At 41.7% G+C, this 18,515-nt stretch overlaps 1 protein-coding gene and 1 long non-coding RNA gene across 2 annotated transcripts in view; one reads left to right on the top strand and one right to left on the bottom strand.

Moving 5' to 3' along the window:
• Positions 1-16,556, top strand: part of ZC3HAV1 (zinc finger CCCH-type containing, antiviral 1) — a 51,355-nt gene extending 34,799 nt beyond the window's left edge. The window contains exons 6-13 of the mRNA XM_019959162.2: positions 39-162; positions 2,011-2,182; positions 3,908-4,028; positions 7,047-7,149; positions 9,245-9,335; positions 10,886-11,016; positions 11,394-11,524; positions 13,487-16,556. Coding sequence (XP_019814721.2) covers positions 39-162; positions 2,011-2,182; positions 3,908-4,028; positions 7,047-7,149; positions 9,245-9,335; positions 10,886-11,016; positions 11,394-11,524; positions 13,487-13,758 — 1,145 coding nt within the window. The 3' untranslated portion in view covers positions 13,759-16,556. The remainder of the gene's footprint in view (positions 1-38; positions 163-2,010; positions 2,183-3,907; positions 4,029-7,046; positions 7,150-9,244; positions 9,336-10,885; positions 11,017-11,393; positions 11,525-13,486) is intronic.
• LOC139182767 (uncharacterized) overlaps positions 5,079-18,515 on the bottom strand; it is a 15,809-nt gene continuing 2,372 nt past the window's right edge. The window contains exon 2 of the long non-coding RNA XR_011566323.1: positions 5,079-7,410. This is a non-coding gene — a long non-coding RNA (uncharacterized lncRNA). The remainder of the gene's footprint in view (positions 7,411-18,515) is intronic.

Here is an 18,515-nt window from a genome sequence, read left to right as displayed (position 1 = left end):
TTGGTCGAATTGCTTAGACCTCTTTTCTCTCTTTGTAGAGAGCTGCAACAAAGTTCATTTCCACCTGCCCTACCGGTGGCAGATGTTACTTGCAAACAGCTGGGTGGACCTTCCGTTCATGGAGGATATTGAGAAGGCCTTTTGTGACCCCAAAAACTGCAGGTAAGTTGGTGGCAGGTCTGGCTTGTGAAATCTACAACATCATCAAAGGAGAGCCTAGTGCTGTGCTAATGGGAAGAAGAAAAAACAGTTTTCCTTCAGAATCCCATTCAGGTTAACTCCTGAGATTAAAATGGCAAATGACTTCTGAGTTAATAAAGATAAAGGAATAAGTGGGGCAGGTTTGAAGTCACCCAGAGCCTGGCTAATACGAGGGACTCTGGGAATATTTGCTAACTCAGGTGAAATAAACAGGGACACAAATATTTGTTCAGTTAATATGTATCTGAACAACAAAAATGCATAGGTTGGTTTGCAAACCTATGAGCTCAGAAGAGCCTTTGGCTTAATCTCATTGTTTGAGAAAATGATTTGAGTCATTTCATATAGTTCTAAGGCAGAATTTTGTTACATACTTCAGCATTTTATACCTGCCTCTATATTTGCTATTTTCTCTATCCTGGAGATTTCTAAAAGGCTACTTTATATTTCTGTTTCTGTTAGGGCTGATATGGGTGATACTACCCATGGCCATATTTATAAGCTGCATCCTACTTTATAAGGAAATACTTTAGGAGGGAAAATAAGGACTTGTCACCCTGTTCAAATTTAGTGACTTTTCTGGTGGAGGGTGTGTTGCTGCATTTTGCCACTAGAGGGTGGTGTCAGCTGTTTTGTTTCCCCCAGCAGGTAAATCTGAAGCAGGGTTTTTCGACCTTAGCGCTGTTGACTTTGGGGCCCAAATAATTCTTTGGTTTGCTGGAGTATTTTAGCATCATCCCTGGTGTCTACCCACTACATGCCAGTTGCGAGAAACAAAAATATCTTTTGACATTGTCAGTGTTTCCTGGGTCTGATATCACTCCTGGTTGAACATCGCTGATCTAGGAGGTATTTTGTAGAGCAGTAACTCTCAAACTTTTTGGTTTCCGGAGCCCTTGATACTCTTAAAATGTACTGAGGATCCCAGAGATTTCAGTTTATGTGGATTTATAGCTATGGATATTTGCCATGTTAAAAATCACAACTGAGAAAAATTATTGATTCATTAAAAATAATGATAATAAACTCATTCGTGTTAACATAACATTTTTAGATAATTATATATAGTTACATGCATACATAAATGTATGTAAGTATAGCTATAAAAATAACTTTTCCAAAACCAAACCAAACCAAATTCACTGAGAAGAATGACATTGTTTTATATTTTTGCAAATCTCTTTATTGTGAAATCAAACATTGTGTAGCCTTGAAAAACTCCACTGTGTACTTGTGAGGGTATGAAAGTGAAAAAGGTGGATAATGTCCTAATATTATTATGAAAGTAACTTTGACCTTGCTGACTCCTTGAAAAGATCTCGAACTACGCTTTGATAATGGAATTCTCTGGGCAAGGATACTGGAGTGGATAGCCATTCCCTTCGCCAGGGGATCTTCCTGACCCAGGGACTGAATCCCAGTCTCCTGCATTGAAAGCAGTTCTTTATAAGCCTTCGCCACCAGGGAAGCCCAACTATTTAAATAATGTGTAATAATTGAAAAAACTGACCTATTGTGAGTTTCAGAGTTTCTGACATTGAGCCAATCATTTGATTTCTTTTGGGAATATTTTTTGAGGGAAGAACCCATTCTGCGATACCATTAAATATGTGGCAGGTTGCCTTACCTCTCTGTATTTCAGTTTTTTCTTTTGTGCGTAAGACCGTAAGCTGTATAAAGGGAATTCAGAGACCACTTTCAACTCTCAGTTTTTAATTCTGCCCTCTTATTAAGAAGATCAGAGTAGAGAAAACAGAAGCATTTTGCTTCAGTGAAGCATTTTATTAATGCTAAGCTTTTCCCTCTCAGTGTTTCTGTTCGCACTTATAACATCAATTTCCAGAAGATGATTTGTGATTTTAATCCTGTCCGACGTATCTCCACACCTTCATCCGTCACACAGCCGCCCAGTTCTCTCTTGACCACAAAATGGATTTGGTACTGGAGGAACGGAACTAAATGGGTTCCATATGGGGAGAAGGTGAGTGCCGTTCCTTTTTGTGGACACTCTTGTATAAACTTAACAACTTCAGAAGAATCTAGTGGTACAGTGTCTGATACCAGTGTGATTACCCATGGAGCATGGATGTGGTAGAGAAAGTGGTGTTTTTTTGTATTATACTCAGCAAGCATGTATTCCGATTGCATTATAAAACATTATAACTATTTTTAAGAAACTCCTTGATATACGAGCCAGTCAAATATCCCTCTTTCCTCATTATCAGGGACTGTGGCAGAACCTTGAGATAGCTTTCTATGTACTAGTATATAAATGGGCAGAGACTACCCCTTTCAGCCAGAAAAGTAGGCAAGAGTGAGAAATCGGAAGACTTACACCTGTAAGTCTGAACACGGGGACATAGTAATAGGGGAGAGAAATTTAGACAGGCAGAGGTTCTGTCTAGTGTGCCTTTTCCCTTTTGATTCAGATGATTAAACAGAGAGGGAGGTAGCTAAAGTAGGCAATGAAATTGGAGTGATGAGAAAGAGAAAAGAAAAGCAAGAAATGGAAATGAAGCCAAAGACAAAAAAGGGATGAGGATATCTCAGCATAAGTTGCTGGGCCATACATTTGGTTCTGAGCTCCCAAGCTGCCAAAGCAATCAAAGAAACACAATCTATTACAAGATCCCTGGGGCTTCCCAGATAGTTTAATGGTAGAGAACCTGTCTGCCAATGCAGAAGATGCCAGAGATGCAGGTTCGATCCCTGGGTTGGGAAGATACCCTGGAGAAGGAAATGGCAAACTGCTCCAGTAGGAGCCTGGTGGGCTACAGTCCATAGGGTCACAAAGAGTCAGACACAACTGAAGCGACTTAGCATGCAGCACACAGTCAAGCTTAGTAGCGTGCCTTGAGGGGCAGGAGTGCATGCCCTGAAGGAATTGCCCAAGGTGAGGGCGAGCCATAGCTCTAGAAAGCCAAAATCAAGGCTGTCGTGTAGGCCCAAGGCAAAAGTAACAAGACCTGGTTGCTGAAACTGAGGTATAAATTCAAGTCTTGGAGAATATGTAATTGAAGGCTCTCGTTCAGAACTGGAGTTCAGTGAGGGCAGGGCTAGAGGAAGGTCCTGGAGATGGCTGGAGATTATATCTTTACATTTTGGGGGTGTTCCTTGCTCCGGCCCTCTCATTTGGACAGCGATACACCTATAGGATGGAGAAGGAAATGGCAACCCACTCCAGTATTCTTGCCTGGGAAAACCATGAACAGAGGAGAGTGGTGGGCTACAGCCCATGGGGTGGCAAAGAGTCATGACTTAGCAGCTAAATAACGATGCACCTGTTGGAGTTTTATGTGCCTTCTTTCCAGCTTTAGACTGTTCTTTATCATTGTGTGATGAGACGATAGCTGTGATGGTCTACTTCATGACGTTTTGGGTTCGGTTAGACATCTTGTATTGGGTACAAGTTGCTCTGTACGCTTGGGTCATATTTTATGGAATATGTGAAAGGACTATTGCAAAAACAGCTCTATTTTTCAGGCCTCCACCTAGGGTATCATCAGTTTCAGTAGCATAGACCCCGTACAGTGGAGACTACAGAAGGGTGTTGACTTGCCCCCACCAGGAATCCTTTACAATCTGGTTTGGGTGGCAGGATGCATTCCTGTTCAAATCCCAGAGCTGAAATAAAGTTACATAAGATATCATTATAGAAATTTCTTAAAAGCCTATCCTGAAGTTTTTACCTTTTTATTTTTAATAGAAAGACAATGAGCAAATTTCGAGCATTGACTCTTCATACCTGGAGTCTCTTTTTCTATCCTGTCCGAGGGGAATTGTGCCGTTTCAGGCGGGTTCACAAAACTACGAGCTGAGTTTTCAAGGTAAGTGTCTGCATTTGGGAGCGGTGCTGTCTTTTCAGTCTGGCCTGTGGCATCCATGGGGGAGTGGGAATAGAGCCATGGGGACGCTGCACTCGGGACCAGGTTCTTTCTAGCACAGCAGGACCAGTGGGTGGGAGCCGATGGCAGTCAGAAGGGCTGTGCTCTAAGCCTTGACTGTGACACACAGGAGCTGGGAGCAGCACCTGGCACCCTGTAAACCAGGGAGGATTGGATTGCATGGTCTCTGTGGACACTTCTGGTTCTGCCATTCTAAGTTTCTTATTCTAGGTGGGCTGCTTCCCTGACACAGATTTCAGGTGTTAACAACTACAGGAGAGACCTTGGGACTGTGGGTCCTTCAGAATTTTAGATCCATGCTGTTCCTTTTGGGCTTCGTCATCTAGGTCAATGCTTTTATCCATCACCTTTTCTAAAGACTTTGCATTCTGCCATGTTTACTGGAGCCCCCATAGAAAGATTTGGTTACCTTCTGCCTGTCTGCCTGTTGTGTTTAGTAAGAAACCAGGGCAGAAACTGTTCTCCCTCAGAATGTAGTGTCCCATGGGCTGCCTCTGTGTCCCCCTGCCCCCAAATCGCACTCCCCACCTCTGCACCCCCGCCAGCCCTGTATATGGTCAGATATGTGCCCTTTCAGGACTATCCTCAATGATGCTTTGAAAGAGATGAAAGAGACTTTTTCAGCTCCTTGACATTCCCAGGTGGTACCTGAGATTTGGACCCTATACCAGTTACTGTGTTAAGTCACATAACTTTTCGTTCTTTTTCTTTTTCTTTTTTCGCTGTGCCATGTGGGATGTGGGAGCTTAGCTCCCCAGTTAGGGACTGAACTTGTGCCCCACACATTGGAAGTGCACAGTCTTAACCACTGGACCGTCAGGGAAGACCCCAAGTCACAGAGCTTTGAGGAAGCATTTACTAACTACTGTGGAAAGCATCCTGGCAGTACATATCAAGAGATATTCAAATATGCTTACTTTTTTATTATCAGGAATCTTTCTAAGGAAATAATTCACAAGAAAAAAAATAAGCTATAGAAATAAAGGTCTTTATTAAAGCCTCCTTATAGTACTAACAAATAGGAATAGCCTGTGTACTGGTAGGATTGTGACTGAACACATAAAAGTAGTACATTTCAGTGGGGTATTAGGTAGTTGCTAAAAATTATGATTGTGAAAACTGTGCTGTAAAAGCAAAATTTGATATTGTTAAGTGAAGAAGGCCAAACCCCAAGTTTATGTTTCTGTAATTAAAACAGAGATAAATATTTTTTTCAGGAATGAATTTTTTAAAAAATTTAATGTGTGTGGTAAGTGCAACAATGTGTGCATATGGACCAAGACTAGAAAGCAGTGGACGAAAGTAAAAATTTCTTCTGTTGGGTCGTCAAATTAAAAATGGACTTAAATTAAAACATTTTTTTTGCAGTGGTATTCTGTTGTTCTGACTGTTTAAAAAGGTGGTGGAGAGATGAAAACCAATATATCTTGTTCCTGAATCTGGAGAAATTTTAATCCCATATATTTGTTCCCTTGGTTCATAGAAGCCAGTCCAGAGAAGTTTTCAGCATTCCAGACTATTTCCTTTCTATTTCTAATATGCTCTTGTTCATTAAACTAGTATTTGAGCTCTGTTGCCAGGCACTAATCGGAATGCTGGCAAACCAGGCACCTTCAGAAAAGAATAACAGCTACAGGAAAGATGAAGCAATGTGATGAATCTGCAAGAGAATGGAGGGCTCGTGGGAGGGTGCCTGCTTTTATCTGAGGAGGACACTTTGGAAGGGAGTGGGCAGCCCATGCATGTGGCAGGGACGTGTGTAAGAGCTGAGAGTAGACATTGAAACTTAAATATTTTACAAGCTGGAGACGTCCAGAAGGCTTTGAGCAGAGTTGTGGCAGGATCTGATTGCTCTTTTCCTTGTTGTTTGTTTTGTTGGTGTGGATGTAAACCTATGGTGAGGCATAATTGCTACCATCAGGTATATCCATTTTAAGTGTCTAGTTGGATGAGTACTGACAAATGCATGCAGCTGCTATCCTAATCAAGATCTAGAACATTCCCATCAATCCAGAAAGTTTTTTCATGCTCCTTTGTGGTCAGTCTCCCCTCTGCAGCCAATTTACTTTCTGTCACTATAATTTAGTTTAATCTATTCTAGAACTTCATATAATAGAACTTTGTGGTGTGTACTCTTCATATGGTTGACTCCTCTTAGAATACTGTTTTTCACTCATCTATATTATTGCATGTAAAGCGGTCCTTTTTCGTTGCTGAGTAATATTCCATTGCATGGATATACCATGGTTTGTTTAACCATTCATTTGTTGATGGATATTTGGATTGTTTTCACATTTTGCTTATTATAATGCTACTAGGCACATTGAAATGCAAATCTTTGTGTGGATGTAGATTTCTCTTGGATAAATGGTAAGGAGTGGATTTGTTGGATTGTATAGGTAGTGTATGTTTAACTTGGTAAGAAGCTTCCAAATTCTTTTCCAAAGCGGTTGTGCCATTTTATGCTTTTATTCACAATGTATGATGATTTACTTTTTAAAGAACTCATGCTGCAGTGTAGACCCAGATATACAACATGCGTGAATTAAAACTAACATTTCACATTTGAGGTAGGAAAATACTTTCAAAATATACCTACCATGTTCCAACCCATAATCACTGATGCCTGGTTGAGGCCAGTGGTCATGGGTGACGTAATCTGGCTGCCCTAGTTCCCTTTTCCACCTGACTTTGATTGAAAGATTTGATTAACTGCAATTTGCCCATGTACCTCTTTGTTTTCTGGATCTTATACTAAGGCCAGTGAAGGATATTCATTTTTATCATGAGCGGTTTCCATCTGAAAGGATTTTCTCGATTCATGCATGTATAGTTGAGTCATGAATACTAGCTATGTTAGTAGTCTCTGAAAAATAAAGATAAATCATTTCCTAGGACCAATTCATGATTTGTGTTTTCTCTTTGTTTTTCTGTCTGAAGGGATGATTCAGACAAATATAGCTTCCAAGACCCAAAAGGATGTCATCAGAAGGCCGACGTTTGTGTCTTACTGGGACGTGGAGCAGGTGAAACGCAGACAAGAGTGAGTGTCTGTGCTTGCTGGCACACGTTGCGATGTTCGAGTCACTCATGAATCTGGACCCTGTTTTCTGAAATGTTCATGCTCACATAACACTGCAATTTCCTTTTGCTTTAACTATGAGTAAGGTACTGACCAAGTAGTACAGTGTGACTAAAAGCATTCTAGAGTAGGAACTTTGTCTTTTCCTCAGATTCACGGGGGACTTTGAGCAGACTTCTTACTCTGGGCTCAGTTTCTTCAGCTGAGAATGGCTGGCTGTGCCTAGGAAAGAATCAGATGCACAGTTACTGGGTTTTTGTTCTGTTCTGGGTTCTTCTGAGTATCTTTAGTTTTGTGGAATGGATTTACAGGGGGTGGGAGTTTGAGGGAGAAATGGAGAGAAAAAAGGGATGTAGCAGCTGCCTGGTAAAGCCTTTGAGGAAAGATAAAGTTGATGAAAATGCATTTTTAAAGGAAATTTTGCTAAGGGATTCAGTGTGACAGCTCTGTCTGCTCATAGAAACCCAGTCAAAACGGCATTGCTGGGACTTCTCTGGTGGTCCAGTGGCTAGGACTTCATGCTCCCACCGCAGGGACCTCGGTTTGATCCCTGGTCCGGGGACAAGATCCCACATGCCACAGCTAAAGATCCTGCATGCCGCGACTATTTGGTGCATCCAAATAAATAAGTATAAAACAAAATGAACTGAGACAACTGTTTGTGGGTGTTTGTGGAAAGAAGTAGCTTGAATCCAATACTTTGGCCACCTGATGTGAAGAACTGACTCATTGGAAAAGACCGAGATGCTGGGAAAGATAGAAGGCAGGAGGAGAAGGGGACGACAGAGGATGAGATGGTTGATGGCATCACCAACTCCATGGATGTGAGTTTGAGCAAGCTTTGGGAGTTGGTGATGGACTGGGCAGCCTGGTGTGCTGCAGTCCATGGGGTCACAAAGAGTCAGACACAACTGATTGACTGAACTGAACTGAGCTTAAATCCTGCTATGACAAACCCAGAGGAGACACATGGCTTTAGGATAGAATAAAGGCTGTGAGTGCTACTCTGAATAATCTGAAGAGAAGTGAACAAGAGCATTTTTGATGAGCTCCTTACAACATATTGAATGTTTTGTACTATACTAGTACAGTATGAAAATCAGAGCTTAACATATAAACTGGGGCCAGCTTCTTTCATTCCAAAAGAATTTTCATTTTATGAAAGGAGGTTTTTAAAGAGTTTTTTCCTTAAAGCATTTTTAAAAATGTAATGTTCTCAAAATGGAAAATATCAAACTTAAAGAAAATTATGTGATAAACCCCTATGTACATGTTGCTGCTAAGTCGCTTCAGTCATGTCTGACTCTGTGCGACCCCAGAGACGGCAGCCCACTAGGCTCCCCTGTCCCTGGGATTCTCCAGGCAAGAACACTGGAGTGGGTTGCCATTTCTTTCTCCAATGCATAAAAGTGAAAGTGAAGTCGCTCAGTCGTGTCCGACTCTTAGCAACCCCATGGACTGCAGCCCACCAGGCTCCTCTGTCCAAGGGATTTTCCAGGCAAGAGTACTGGAGTGGGTTGCCATTGCCTTCTCTGATGTACATGTTAGGGGTTCTCTATTTGAGGGTGGAGAACCCTCAAATGTATGGTTACTCTTCCTGAAATACAGTTCATACAGGAAAGGCAGGATTCTTTTCCCTATACCACTAAAGTATTTAAATATTTATCATTTGGAAGAGAAGCTGTAAGACAAACTTACTTTTTTTTAATATTACTTTTTGGCTATGCCTGGAGAATCCTATGGACCGAGGAGCCTGGTGGGCTGCAGTCCGTTGGGTCGCAAAGAGTTGGATATGACTGAGTGACTAACACAACACAAGGCACATGGGATCTTAGTTCTCCCACCAGGGATCAAACTCATGTCCCCCTTGTATTGGAAGCATGGATTCCTAACCATTGGACCACCAGGGAAGTCCCCTAGCCTTACTTAATGCTAACACATTAGGACTTAGAAAATTCCCAGAGGAACCTCAGCTTAGTTGAAGTTAAGCAAAGAAAATCACTTGGGTGTATCAAACAGGGAGCCAGATGAATTTCTTTCTCTCTCTTGTTTCCAGCCCTCAGCAGGGGCAGACCTCATCAGAACCTTTCATCAAGATATATCTTCCCCAACCAGACACAAGCGTCCCAGGCTCGAATGGCTTTGAGGTACTTGCTTTTTACTTTGTACTGGGTGAATTATTTAAAGATGAAACAAAGTACTTTGCTACAAATGTGTTTAGTTGAATGAATGAATGAGTGAATGAATCATTTCTGCAAAACTCTTGAAACGAGATTCAAAGGCTAACATCCAAATGGTGACTGTGTCACGTGCCACTTTCCCAAAGTAGAAGGGCACCTCACTGTTTCCAGAGTTCTGGCGCACACGATCTGCTTGGGACAGATGCTCATGACAAACTTGTAAAATAGATATTTGCTTGTCTACCTTACAGATGAGCAAACTGGAACTCACAGTAAGAGCAACTTGTTCATTAATTGGAGTTAAAAAGCAGGTTTCTATGGGACTCAAAGTGGGCCTCAGCTTACCTGGTTGGGGCGACTCTTTTTTAAAAAATTTTATTTAGTTATTTATTTTTGGCTGTGCTGGGTCTTTGTTGTCAGTTTTCTCTAGTTGCGGTGAGCAGGGGCTAATCTCTAGTTGTGGTACACAAGCTTCTTACTGCAGTGGCCTTCTCCTGTTGCAGAACACGGGCTCTAGGGCATGCAGGCCTCAGCACGAGTTCAGTAGTTATGGTGCCGGGCTATGTGGCCCTGCAGCATGTGGAATCTTCCTGGACCGAGGATTGAACCCATGTCCCCTGCATTGGCAGGCGGATTGTTAACCACAGGATCACCAGGGAAGTCCCAGGGCAAGGTTCTTCCTGGATCATTTAGCCACATCAGAGGCTAGGTTTGGGTGCAGCCAACTCTGCTTGGGCTCCTTGGGTACCTCCATTGCCTCTGCCCCTGTACTGGCTGTAAGCAAAGAACTCACCAGGTCACTGGTGAGTCACAGGTCACTGAATCACACACCTGGGGGTGTGGGCGGGGAGGAGTGTTTGCCTTCAGGCTAATGCTCTGTTAGCCTTGAACAGATGGGCTCCGGGCCATCTAGTTCATCACTGGAATGAACTATCAGATGTGGAAACCCTAAGCCAGCTTATCCTACCTGCTGTCAGAGGCCTGGCAAGGATACTCCATGGCATAGACGGCCACACATATGGACGTGTGCTGTGCTAAGTCGCTTCAGTCGTGTCCGATTCTTTGTAACTCTATAGCCTATAGCCCTCCAGTTTCCTCTGTCCACTGGATTCTCTGGGCAAGAATACTAGAGTGGGTTGCCATGCCTTCCTCCAGGGGCTCTTTCTGACCCAGGGATCGAGCTCCCAGTCTCTTGGATCGCCTGCATTGGCAGGTAGGTTCTTTACCACTAGCGCCACCTGGGAAGCCCACAGAGGGACATGAAGTGAAAGTGAAGGTCGCTCAGTCGTGTCCAACTCTTTGCGACCCCATGGACTATACAGGCCATGGAATTCTCCAGGCCAGAATACTGGAGTAGGGAGCCGTTCCCTTCCCCAGGGGAATCTTCCCAACCCAGGGACCGAACCCAGGTCTCCCGCATTGCAGGCAGATTCTTTACCAGTTGAGCCACAAGGGAAGCCCCATCATGCCTTAAGTGTTTCCTGCTTCACATTTACATATTTTAAAATTTCTTTCAGTTGCTTGAAATCCCTAGCAATACTCCAGAATATGCTAAAGTGAGTGATCATTTTAAAGCTTCCATGAGAAATTTCAAGATTGAAAAGATAAAGAAGGTCCAGAACGCACAGCTCTTGGAGGCTTTTAAAAGGTGGGTGGCCACCGTAACGGGCTTCTCTTGACATAAAGTTTGAAAGGATTAGTGAAGACCTATCTTTGAAGATTTATATTCACTTTTTTATTTTAGTGGTCAACAGTTTCTTCAATCTCTAGTTGTGTTTTCATAGTGTAAGCTCAAACTTCTCTGTTTCAGTTTTAGCTTTACAATTAAATGCTTTCATGTGTCTATCATTTAAAAGTTTTCATATATTTATTTTTTTTATAGCTGTTGCCTTAATGTTAGTAGCTCCATTCTGAAAGCTGGTGGAATACACTTTTAAGATAATTAGAATTTAGTTGGGATTTACGTTATTAACTGGAGTGGGTGAGGAATGTTCTCCATGTTAAGTCTCACGTTTTCCGTATTAGCAAGAAAAACGAGATGAAGAGAGAAGAGCAAATCCTATTTTGTGCAACAGAACGCAGCAACGTGGCGTCTATCTGTAAGAATAATTTTGACTGGCTCTTACATGGAAGTCATGACACCAAATATGGAAAAGGTTTGTATGGAATAGAGAAGCTGAACAAGTAGAGCCAACACTTGGCTCTACTATACACTCTCCTATTATGAGATATATTATTTTGTATTAACCAGTACCTGCAGGCTTTTGCATTCCTGGAGAAAAAATAAGCTCATGTTAATCTGAAATTTCCAAATTAGAGTGGGAAATCACTGTGGGACTTGATTCCTACACTTTAGCCCGGCTTCCTTCCTGTCTTCTGTGTTTTATGGGAAGGGTGGGGTGCGGAGACCAGAGCACCTCATATATCTTGCAAAATCTTCTCTTTTGTTGATGACTTTGTCTACCATTGCTACTCAGTTCTGGCCATGGCTCTTCCTGACCTATGTCCATCCCTTCTCTTTCCACTGATGGATTCCAATCAAAGATGGAGATGAGGTCTTTTCCTATCACAGGCCATGCTGGTCACACCAAATCTTTTTGGCTTTCTTTTTGTTCCTAAATTCCTTCATGCATCTCAAAATCCAGAAACCCACCAAACAAAAACCAAAGAATCACTCACCTTAAGGCAACAAGTAATAGTTTATCAATATCAATTAGTTTTTTCACAGAATATCATATTTTGCAATATAGGCTCCTTTCCTTCAACGGGCAGAAAGACATTTTCTGTTGTTCAGTTGTTAAGTCATGTCTGATTCTTTGCAACCCTGTGGACCGAAGCACGTCTGGCTCCTCTGTTCTCCACTATCTTCTGAAATCTGCTCACATTCATGTCTATTGAGTCAGTGATGTCATCCAACCATCTCATCCTCTGTTGCCCCCTTCTTCCACCTTCAGTCTTTCCCAGCATCAGGGCCTTTTCCAATGAGTCAGATCTTTGCATCAGGTGGCCAAAGTATTAGCGCTTCAGCTTCAGCATCTGTCCTTTCAATGAATATTCAGGGTTAATTTCCTTTAGAATTGATTGGTTTTATTTCCTTGCAGTCCAAGGGACTCTCAAGAGTTTTCTACAGCACCACAATTGGAAAGCATCAATACTTCAATGCTGTCTTTTTTGTGGTCCAACTCTCACATCTATACATGACTACTGGAAAAACCATAGTTTTGATTATATGGACCTTTGTCAGCAAAGTGGTATCTTTGCTTTTTGGTGCGCTTTCTAGGTTTGTTATAGCTTTTCTTCCAAGGAGCAAGTGTCTTTTAATTTAATGGCTGCAGTCACCATCCACAGTGATTTTGGAGCCCAAGAAAATAAAATCTGTTACTGTTTCTTTTTCCCCATCTATTTGCCATGAAATTATGGAACTGGATGCCATGATCTTAGTTTTTTGAATGTTGAGTTTTAAGCCAGCTTTTCCACTCTTCTCTTTCACCCTTGTCAAGAGGTTATTTTGTTCCCTTGGCAATAATAAAAATAAAAATAGGAAATTTGAATTTGTCAGGAAATGGTTGTTGCTCTGGTGAGTGTGGAGATATCAGTGATTATCAGAGGTTGTCTTGTAGTTGAGGACAATAGATTGAGTGTCTGACCAGCTCTGCCAGGGTCAACTGTTGGCTCATGTCACATCTCTCATCTCTCCCTTTTCCTTTCCCCAAGACCTTCGCACAGTAATAAATGATGTTTCTTCCTTAAAATGTACACAATATAAAATGGCCTTTGTTGGAGTATCTTTGGTTTATTAGTTACAACTCAACTTGCTTGCATGAACTGGACCACTGTGATATCAACAGTTAGTCATTCTACCCAGTGGCTCAACATTGTACCTATGAATTCTGCAGAGTTACAAATGTTTCTGTTAATTCTGTCAGGTTATACACTGTATTCAAGTGTACGTGCATAATAAATATTTTCCTAAGTACAAAGGAAAGTTATTAGTATAAATAAGGTATTGCTGACATATACTTGGTCAATGCCTATCATCTGATTATGTGTAAATAATCTTATAACTACATACCTTCTTTTATAATAATTCTTAACCTTTTTCTTCTGATTATTTCTAGGAAACTACTTCACAAAAGATGCCTTTAGTTCCCATAAAAATTGCCCGTTTGATTCCAGAAACATCGTTATGTTTGTAGCCCGAGTCCTGGTTGGAAATTTCATTGAAGGCCATACAAGTTACCGGAGTCCCCCTCTGCAGTATGACAGCTGTGTGGATACAAGATTGAATCCCTCTGTTTTTGTCATCTTTCAGAAAGATCAGATTTACCCAGAATATGTGATTGAATATACCGAACCAGAGAGATCAGAGAAACCCTGCTTGATTAGTTAGAAATGATGGCTACAGCCTCATATAGGATGCCATAACCATTTTGTTACAGGACCCGATCTTCCACAAAGATAATAGTTAAACTTACGTTTTCTCTCCTATAAATGCCTTGGATTAGTGGTTCCCAAACTTTGCTGCACATTTGAATCATCTGGGAAGCGATAAACAACTTCACTGTCCAGGGGACTTCCCTAGTGATCCAGTGGTTAAGATTCCGCACTCCCAATGTAGGGGGCATGGGTTCGATCCCTGAACTAAGATCTGGCATGCTGCACAGTCCATGCAGCCTTAAAAAAAATTTCCGCTGTCCAGATTACACACCACTCCAACTAAATCACTTTTTTGGGGTTGACAGCCAAGAAGAGGATTGAAATGTGTCATAAGTTTGGGAATCACTCATTACCTTAGATGTAACCGGTAAAGACTCACTTCTAAAACTTCTGTTAATGCTGCAACCTTTCTCCCCCAACTACTCTTAATTGATTGCATGATTTGGTTTTGTTTTGGTTAAACTGAAAGAAAATTTATTTGGGAAATTTAAGTGAAATCTAAAAATTACTATTGAAATAAGGACATAAGACAGTACAGCCTTGGAAAATTGTGGAAAGCTGGGGGAAAATACATAGGAATATAGTTGCGGGGGGCAGAAATGTAAGGGCAATTTAAATGCTAGCAAGACATAACTGCAGTACTGTACCTTATCTCTGTGGTGACACTGATTTGAGGGCATGCATTTCTTTATCGCTACGTTTATTTAGGGTATTCATCCAAGTTGACGCTTTCTGAAATGCAATAAAAAGAGCTGCTAAATATGGCTCAGAGCGCAGCAACCAACTGGAATTAACTGCCCATTTGGGCAAAGTAGACATTTATATTCTAACTAATATGATTACAGAGAAGGCTTTTTTTCAGGTCAGACATATATAAAGTGCTGGTATTTTGAGTGGACCGAGTTGCAGTAACCAGATTCACACAATCACGACTGATAAATCCGAGTGCTGTTGTAGTCGTTCGCTATGTTAGTTGAAGCTCACCAAGCAATTAGGGCCATTCAACTAAAGCACAGGCCCCCTAAGGAGGTGAGGTTAGTTTCCTAGGGAGACAGAATCAGAACGAAGGGAACAGTGCCGCAAACTAGCCTGCGCCTGCGAGGGGCTTCTTTTTCTAAATATAACAGATTGTGTGGAATTGTAGCACAATCAGTTTTTAGAGCAGCTGAGGTGCCTGGACCAAGAGTGCCTTTCTTATTATGAATGAGGGTTTTCCTTCCAATTTTCAACATTCCATACCAGTCGCCAACATTTCATGTTATAATTACTTCCAGCAGATATGTTATAAAAATTAATTAGCATTAGAGTTGATTTTATATTAGGTTTTACATCAGTGCAAAGATCTCTACAACTCTCTGGCTTAAAAGGGCTCCAACAGGGACTTACTTCCCTGGCAGTCCAAAGGTTAAGGCTTCAGGCTTCCACTGCAGGGGGCACGGGTTTAAACCCTGGTCAGGGAACCAAGATCCCATATTCCATGTGACCAGACCAAAAAAAGTTAAAAAACCTTAAAAAAAAAAAAAAAGGAAATCTACAGATTGTCGAAATGGAGATAATGAGGAAGTACTATATTCTTGCAGGCGAGCTGTAGGTCATACACGAATGTCTAGGGAGACATTCTACATTCGTATAGGGTGCAGAGTAATTCCTTTCTGTGAGCAGCTGTCCAGTGTACTGCAAGATAGTCAGCATACTTGGCTCTCACATACTAAATGCCAGTAGCGCCCTCTCCCCCACCCCCATTATGATGGCAACCACAAACCTTATCAGATCTATTCACCATTTTCAGAGCAAATAATTTGTATGATAACATCCCCTTTGCTGTCCTGAGATGATTCAGATACTGCCATCTACATGAATTTTTTTCTTAAGAAATCAATTTATTGCCCTAACTATTATAATGGAGAACCAGAAGGCAAGAAGTTTGTAATAATGATAAAATGAATATCAATATGTAAATGCTCCAGCATGACCACGCTATACGACATCATGAAATAGATATTTACTTTTACTGATAATGAATAGGTTTGGATTTAAGGGTCGATTGGAGGCTACTTCCTATAAAGAAGTACTGGAAAGATTAGAAGTATAAGTGACACCAGAATGAGAACCAGTATTAGGGTAAGTTACAACAGACCATATACCTTTTCTGTATGTAGTTAGGGGAAGAACGAAATTATCTTAGTTGAAATTAGTTTAGCAGGACAAGACAAATGACAGATTGTCTAAGAGGAAAAAAAGAATTATATCCTTTCAGGCGAGCTATTGGTCCTATATAAGTGTCTAGTAGGACCTTAGGAAGTCGTATAGAGTACCGAATAAGTCTTCTTTGTATGGGACTGACCCATACACCATAGGGGCATCTCTTATCCCTAGCCACATCCACTCAATGCCAGTAAAAGCCTTCAATTATTACAAAACCAACAAGTCGTCAATTTCCAAAAGACCACAGTGAGACTCACTCAGTTAATATCTAGCATCTTTAGATTAGCTTACTAGCCTCCATAAGGAGTCCTCCTATAGATTAAATTGGATGCTTGCCTCCCAAATCCCTGGTTTTTAAAACACTTTGCATCTTGCTTTGATCATTTTTAGCACCTGACTTAAAGTTGTCCGCTTTTTGCATTAGCGTGTAAGCTCCATGAGAGCTGAGTCAACCTGTCTTGTTCACTGTGCCACACTGCATACCCAGCTGAATGCTTGATACACTGGATAAAATTTGTTGAATAAAGTTCAACTTCTTATAATTCAGTAGCTGAGTTGTATTTCTTCTTATTCTCCTCCCAGCTCCATTTGAGATTCTAATACAAGAAAATAAATATTAACTTTGGCTCCACTGCTTGTATTTGCTCTATTTCCAGGTATCTCCTAAAAGATAGTCACCTGCAGACACCTGTTTTTTCAATGGGGCGGGGTGGCTAAAGGATGTGAATTGCCCCTTCCGGCTTCATCATTCCTGGACTCAGTGACCAAGGAGCCTTTAGCATACCGCCAGGGGAAGACTGGGTGGTGGTGATGGAGAAGCCCACAGTCGGTTGGTACATCTTCTGTTTAGGGGAGAGGGAGACAGTGGAAACTGCTGACACCCCTTAGGAGTGGGAACAGGGCCAGTGGGAGGCAGCTAAAAATGTAAATGATCAGCAGAGTTGTCCAATTAGTAACGCCTTCAAAAGTCCTTCTCCATTCTTTTTTTTTCAGGAAGGAGTATTTTTATTTATTTTTGGTGACACTGGGTCTTTGTTCTGCATGTGTGCCTTCTCTAGTTGCAGAAAGCGTGGGCGGCTCATCATATTGGCTTCTCTTGTTTCGGAGCACGGGCTCTAGGCACATGGGTTTAGTTGCCCCAGGCCATGTGTAATCTTCCCGGACCAGGGATAGAACCCATGTGCCCTGCACTGGCAGGCAGTTTCTAGGGCTTCCCGGGTGGCGCTAGTGGTAAAGAACCTGCCGGCCAATGCAGGAGACAAAAGAGACACGGGTTCGATCCCTGGGTCGGGAAGATCCCCTGGAGAAGGAAATGGCAACCCACTCCAGTATTCTTGCCTGGAGAATCCCATGGACAGAGGAGCCTGGCGGGCTGCAGTCCGAGGGGTTGCAAAGAGTCGGACACGACTGAAATGACTTAGCACTAGCACTTCCTAACTGCCAGGAAGTCCCAACCATTTGTTTTTAATCACAAAGCTTTGGGTGGAGACAGAAAACATCTATATGGCAGCATGTGCTGCTCAGTTGTGCATGACTCTTTGTGACCCCATGGACTGTAGCCTGCCAGGCTTCTCTATCCATGGGATTTCTCCAGTCTAGAATACTGGAGTAGGTTGCACCTTCCTCCTCCAGGGGATCTTCCCAACCCAGGGATTGAACCCGAGTCTTCTAGACTGGCAGGCTGATTCTTTACCACTGAGCCACCTGGGAAATACAGTAGCATTCAGTTCAGTGCAGTTCAGTCACTCAGTTGTGTCTGAGCCTTTGCAACCCCATGAACCACAGCATGCCAGGCCTCCCTGTCCATCACCAACTCCTGGAGTTTACCCAAACTCATGTCCACAGATATAATTAAAGTGAAAGTAAAACTGCCATTTGATTTGGACCTCAATGGAAATAATATATAGCCAACTCATCACTGTCAAAGCACCCACACTCAAATATATAGAAGTGACATCAAACCAAGCAAATGCTTTGAGTTTTTCCATTTAGTTATACGTTCTATTTGATTATTTGTCATAGCAGGCTCTCAAATTTTTCAGAAATGTTTGATGTTGCTACTCCCCAAGGTTCGATCCTCCCACCTCTGCTTTTCTTTATTTGTGCTGAGTGAGCTTATCAACTGTCAAAGCTCCAGTTTCCTTATTCTCTGATGACACTCAAATCAATATTCTCTTCAATCTTTCTTAAGCTGTTGACCTGTAAATTCAACAGCCCACTGAGCACTTCCCCATGGACCATTCACTGCAAACTCAACACAATAAAAATTAAGATAATAATCCCTCAGCTGTTTCTCTTCTGTTTTTTTCTTAATTCTGTCTTGGTTTTCTAGAAATCCATTCTTTATTACGGCCAGAGATCTTTCCAAAACACCTTTCTATCCCACATTAGAAGTGTTCAGGAAAATGACAGATACTTTTGTTAATTATGAAAATAAAGATTATGTAGGGAAATCTACCATTTTTAAAAGTCATGCCTAATGAAGTATTTAGGATTGAAGCATCT

Source organism: Bos indicus, chromosome 4 (genome assembly GCF_029378745.1).
Source record: "Bos indicus isolate NIAB-ARS_2022 breed Sahiwal x Tharparkar chromosome 4, NIAB-ARS_B.indTharparkar_mat_pri_1.0, whole genome shotgun sequence".
NCBI lineage: Eukaryota > Metazoa > Chordata > Mammalia > Artiodactyla > Bovidae > Bos > Bos indicus.
This window is presented reverse-complemented; position numbering and strand designations above follow the sequence as displayed.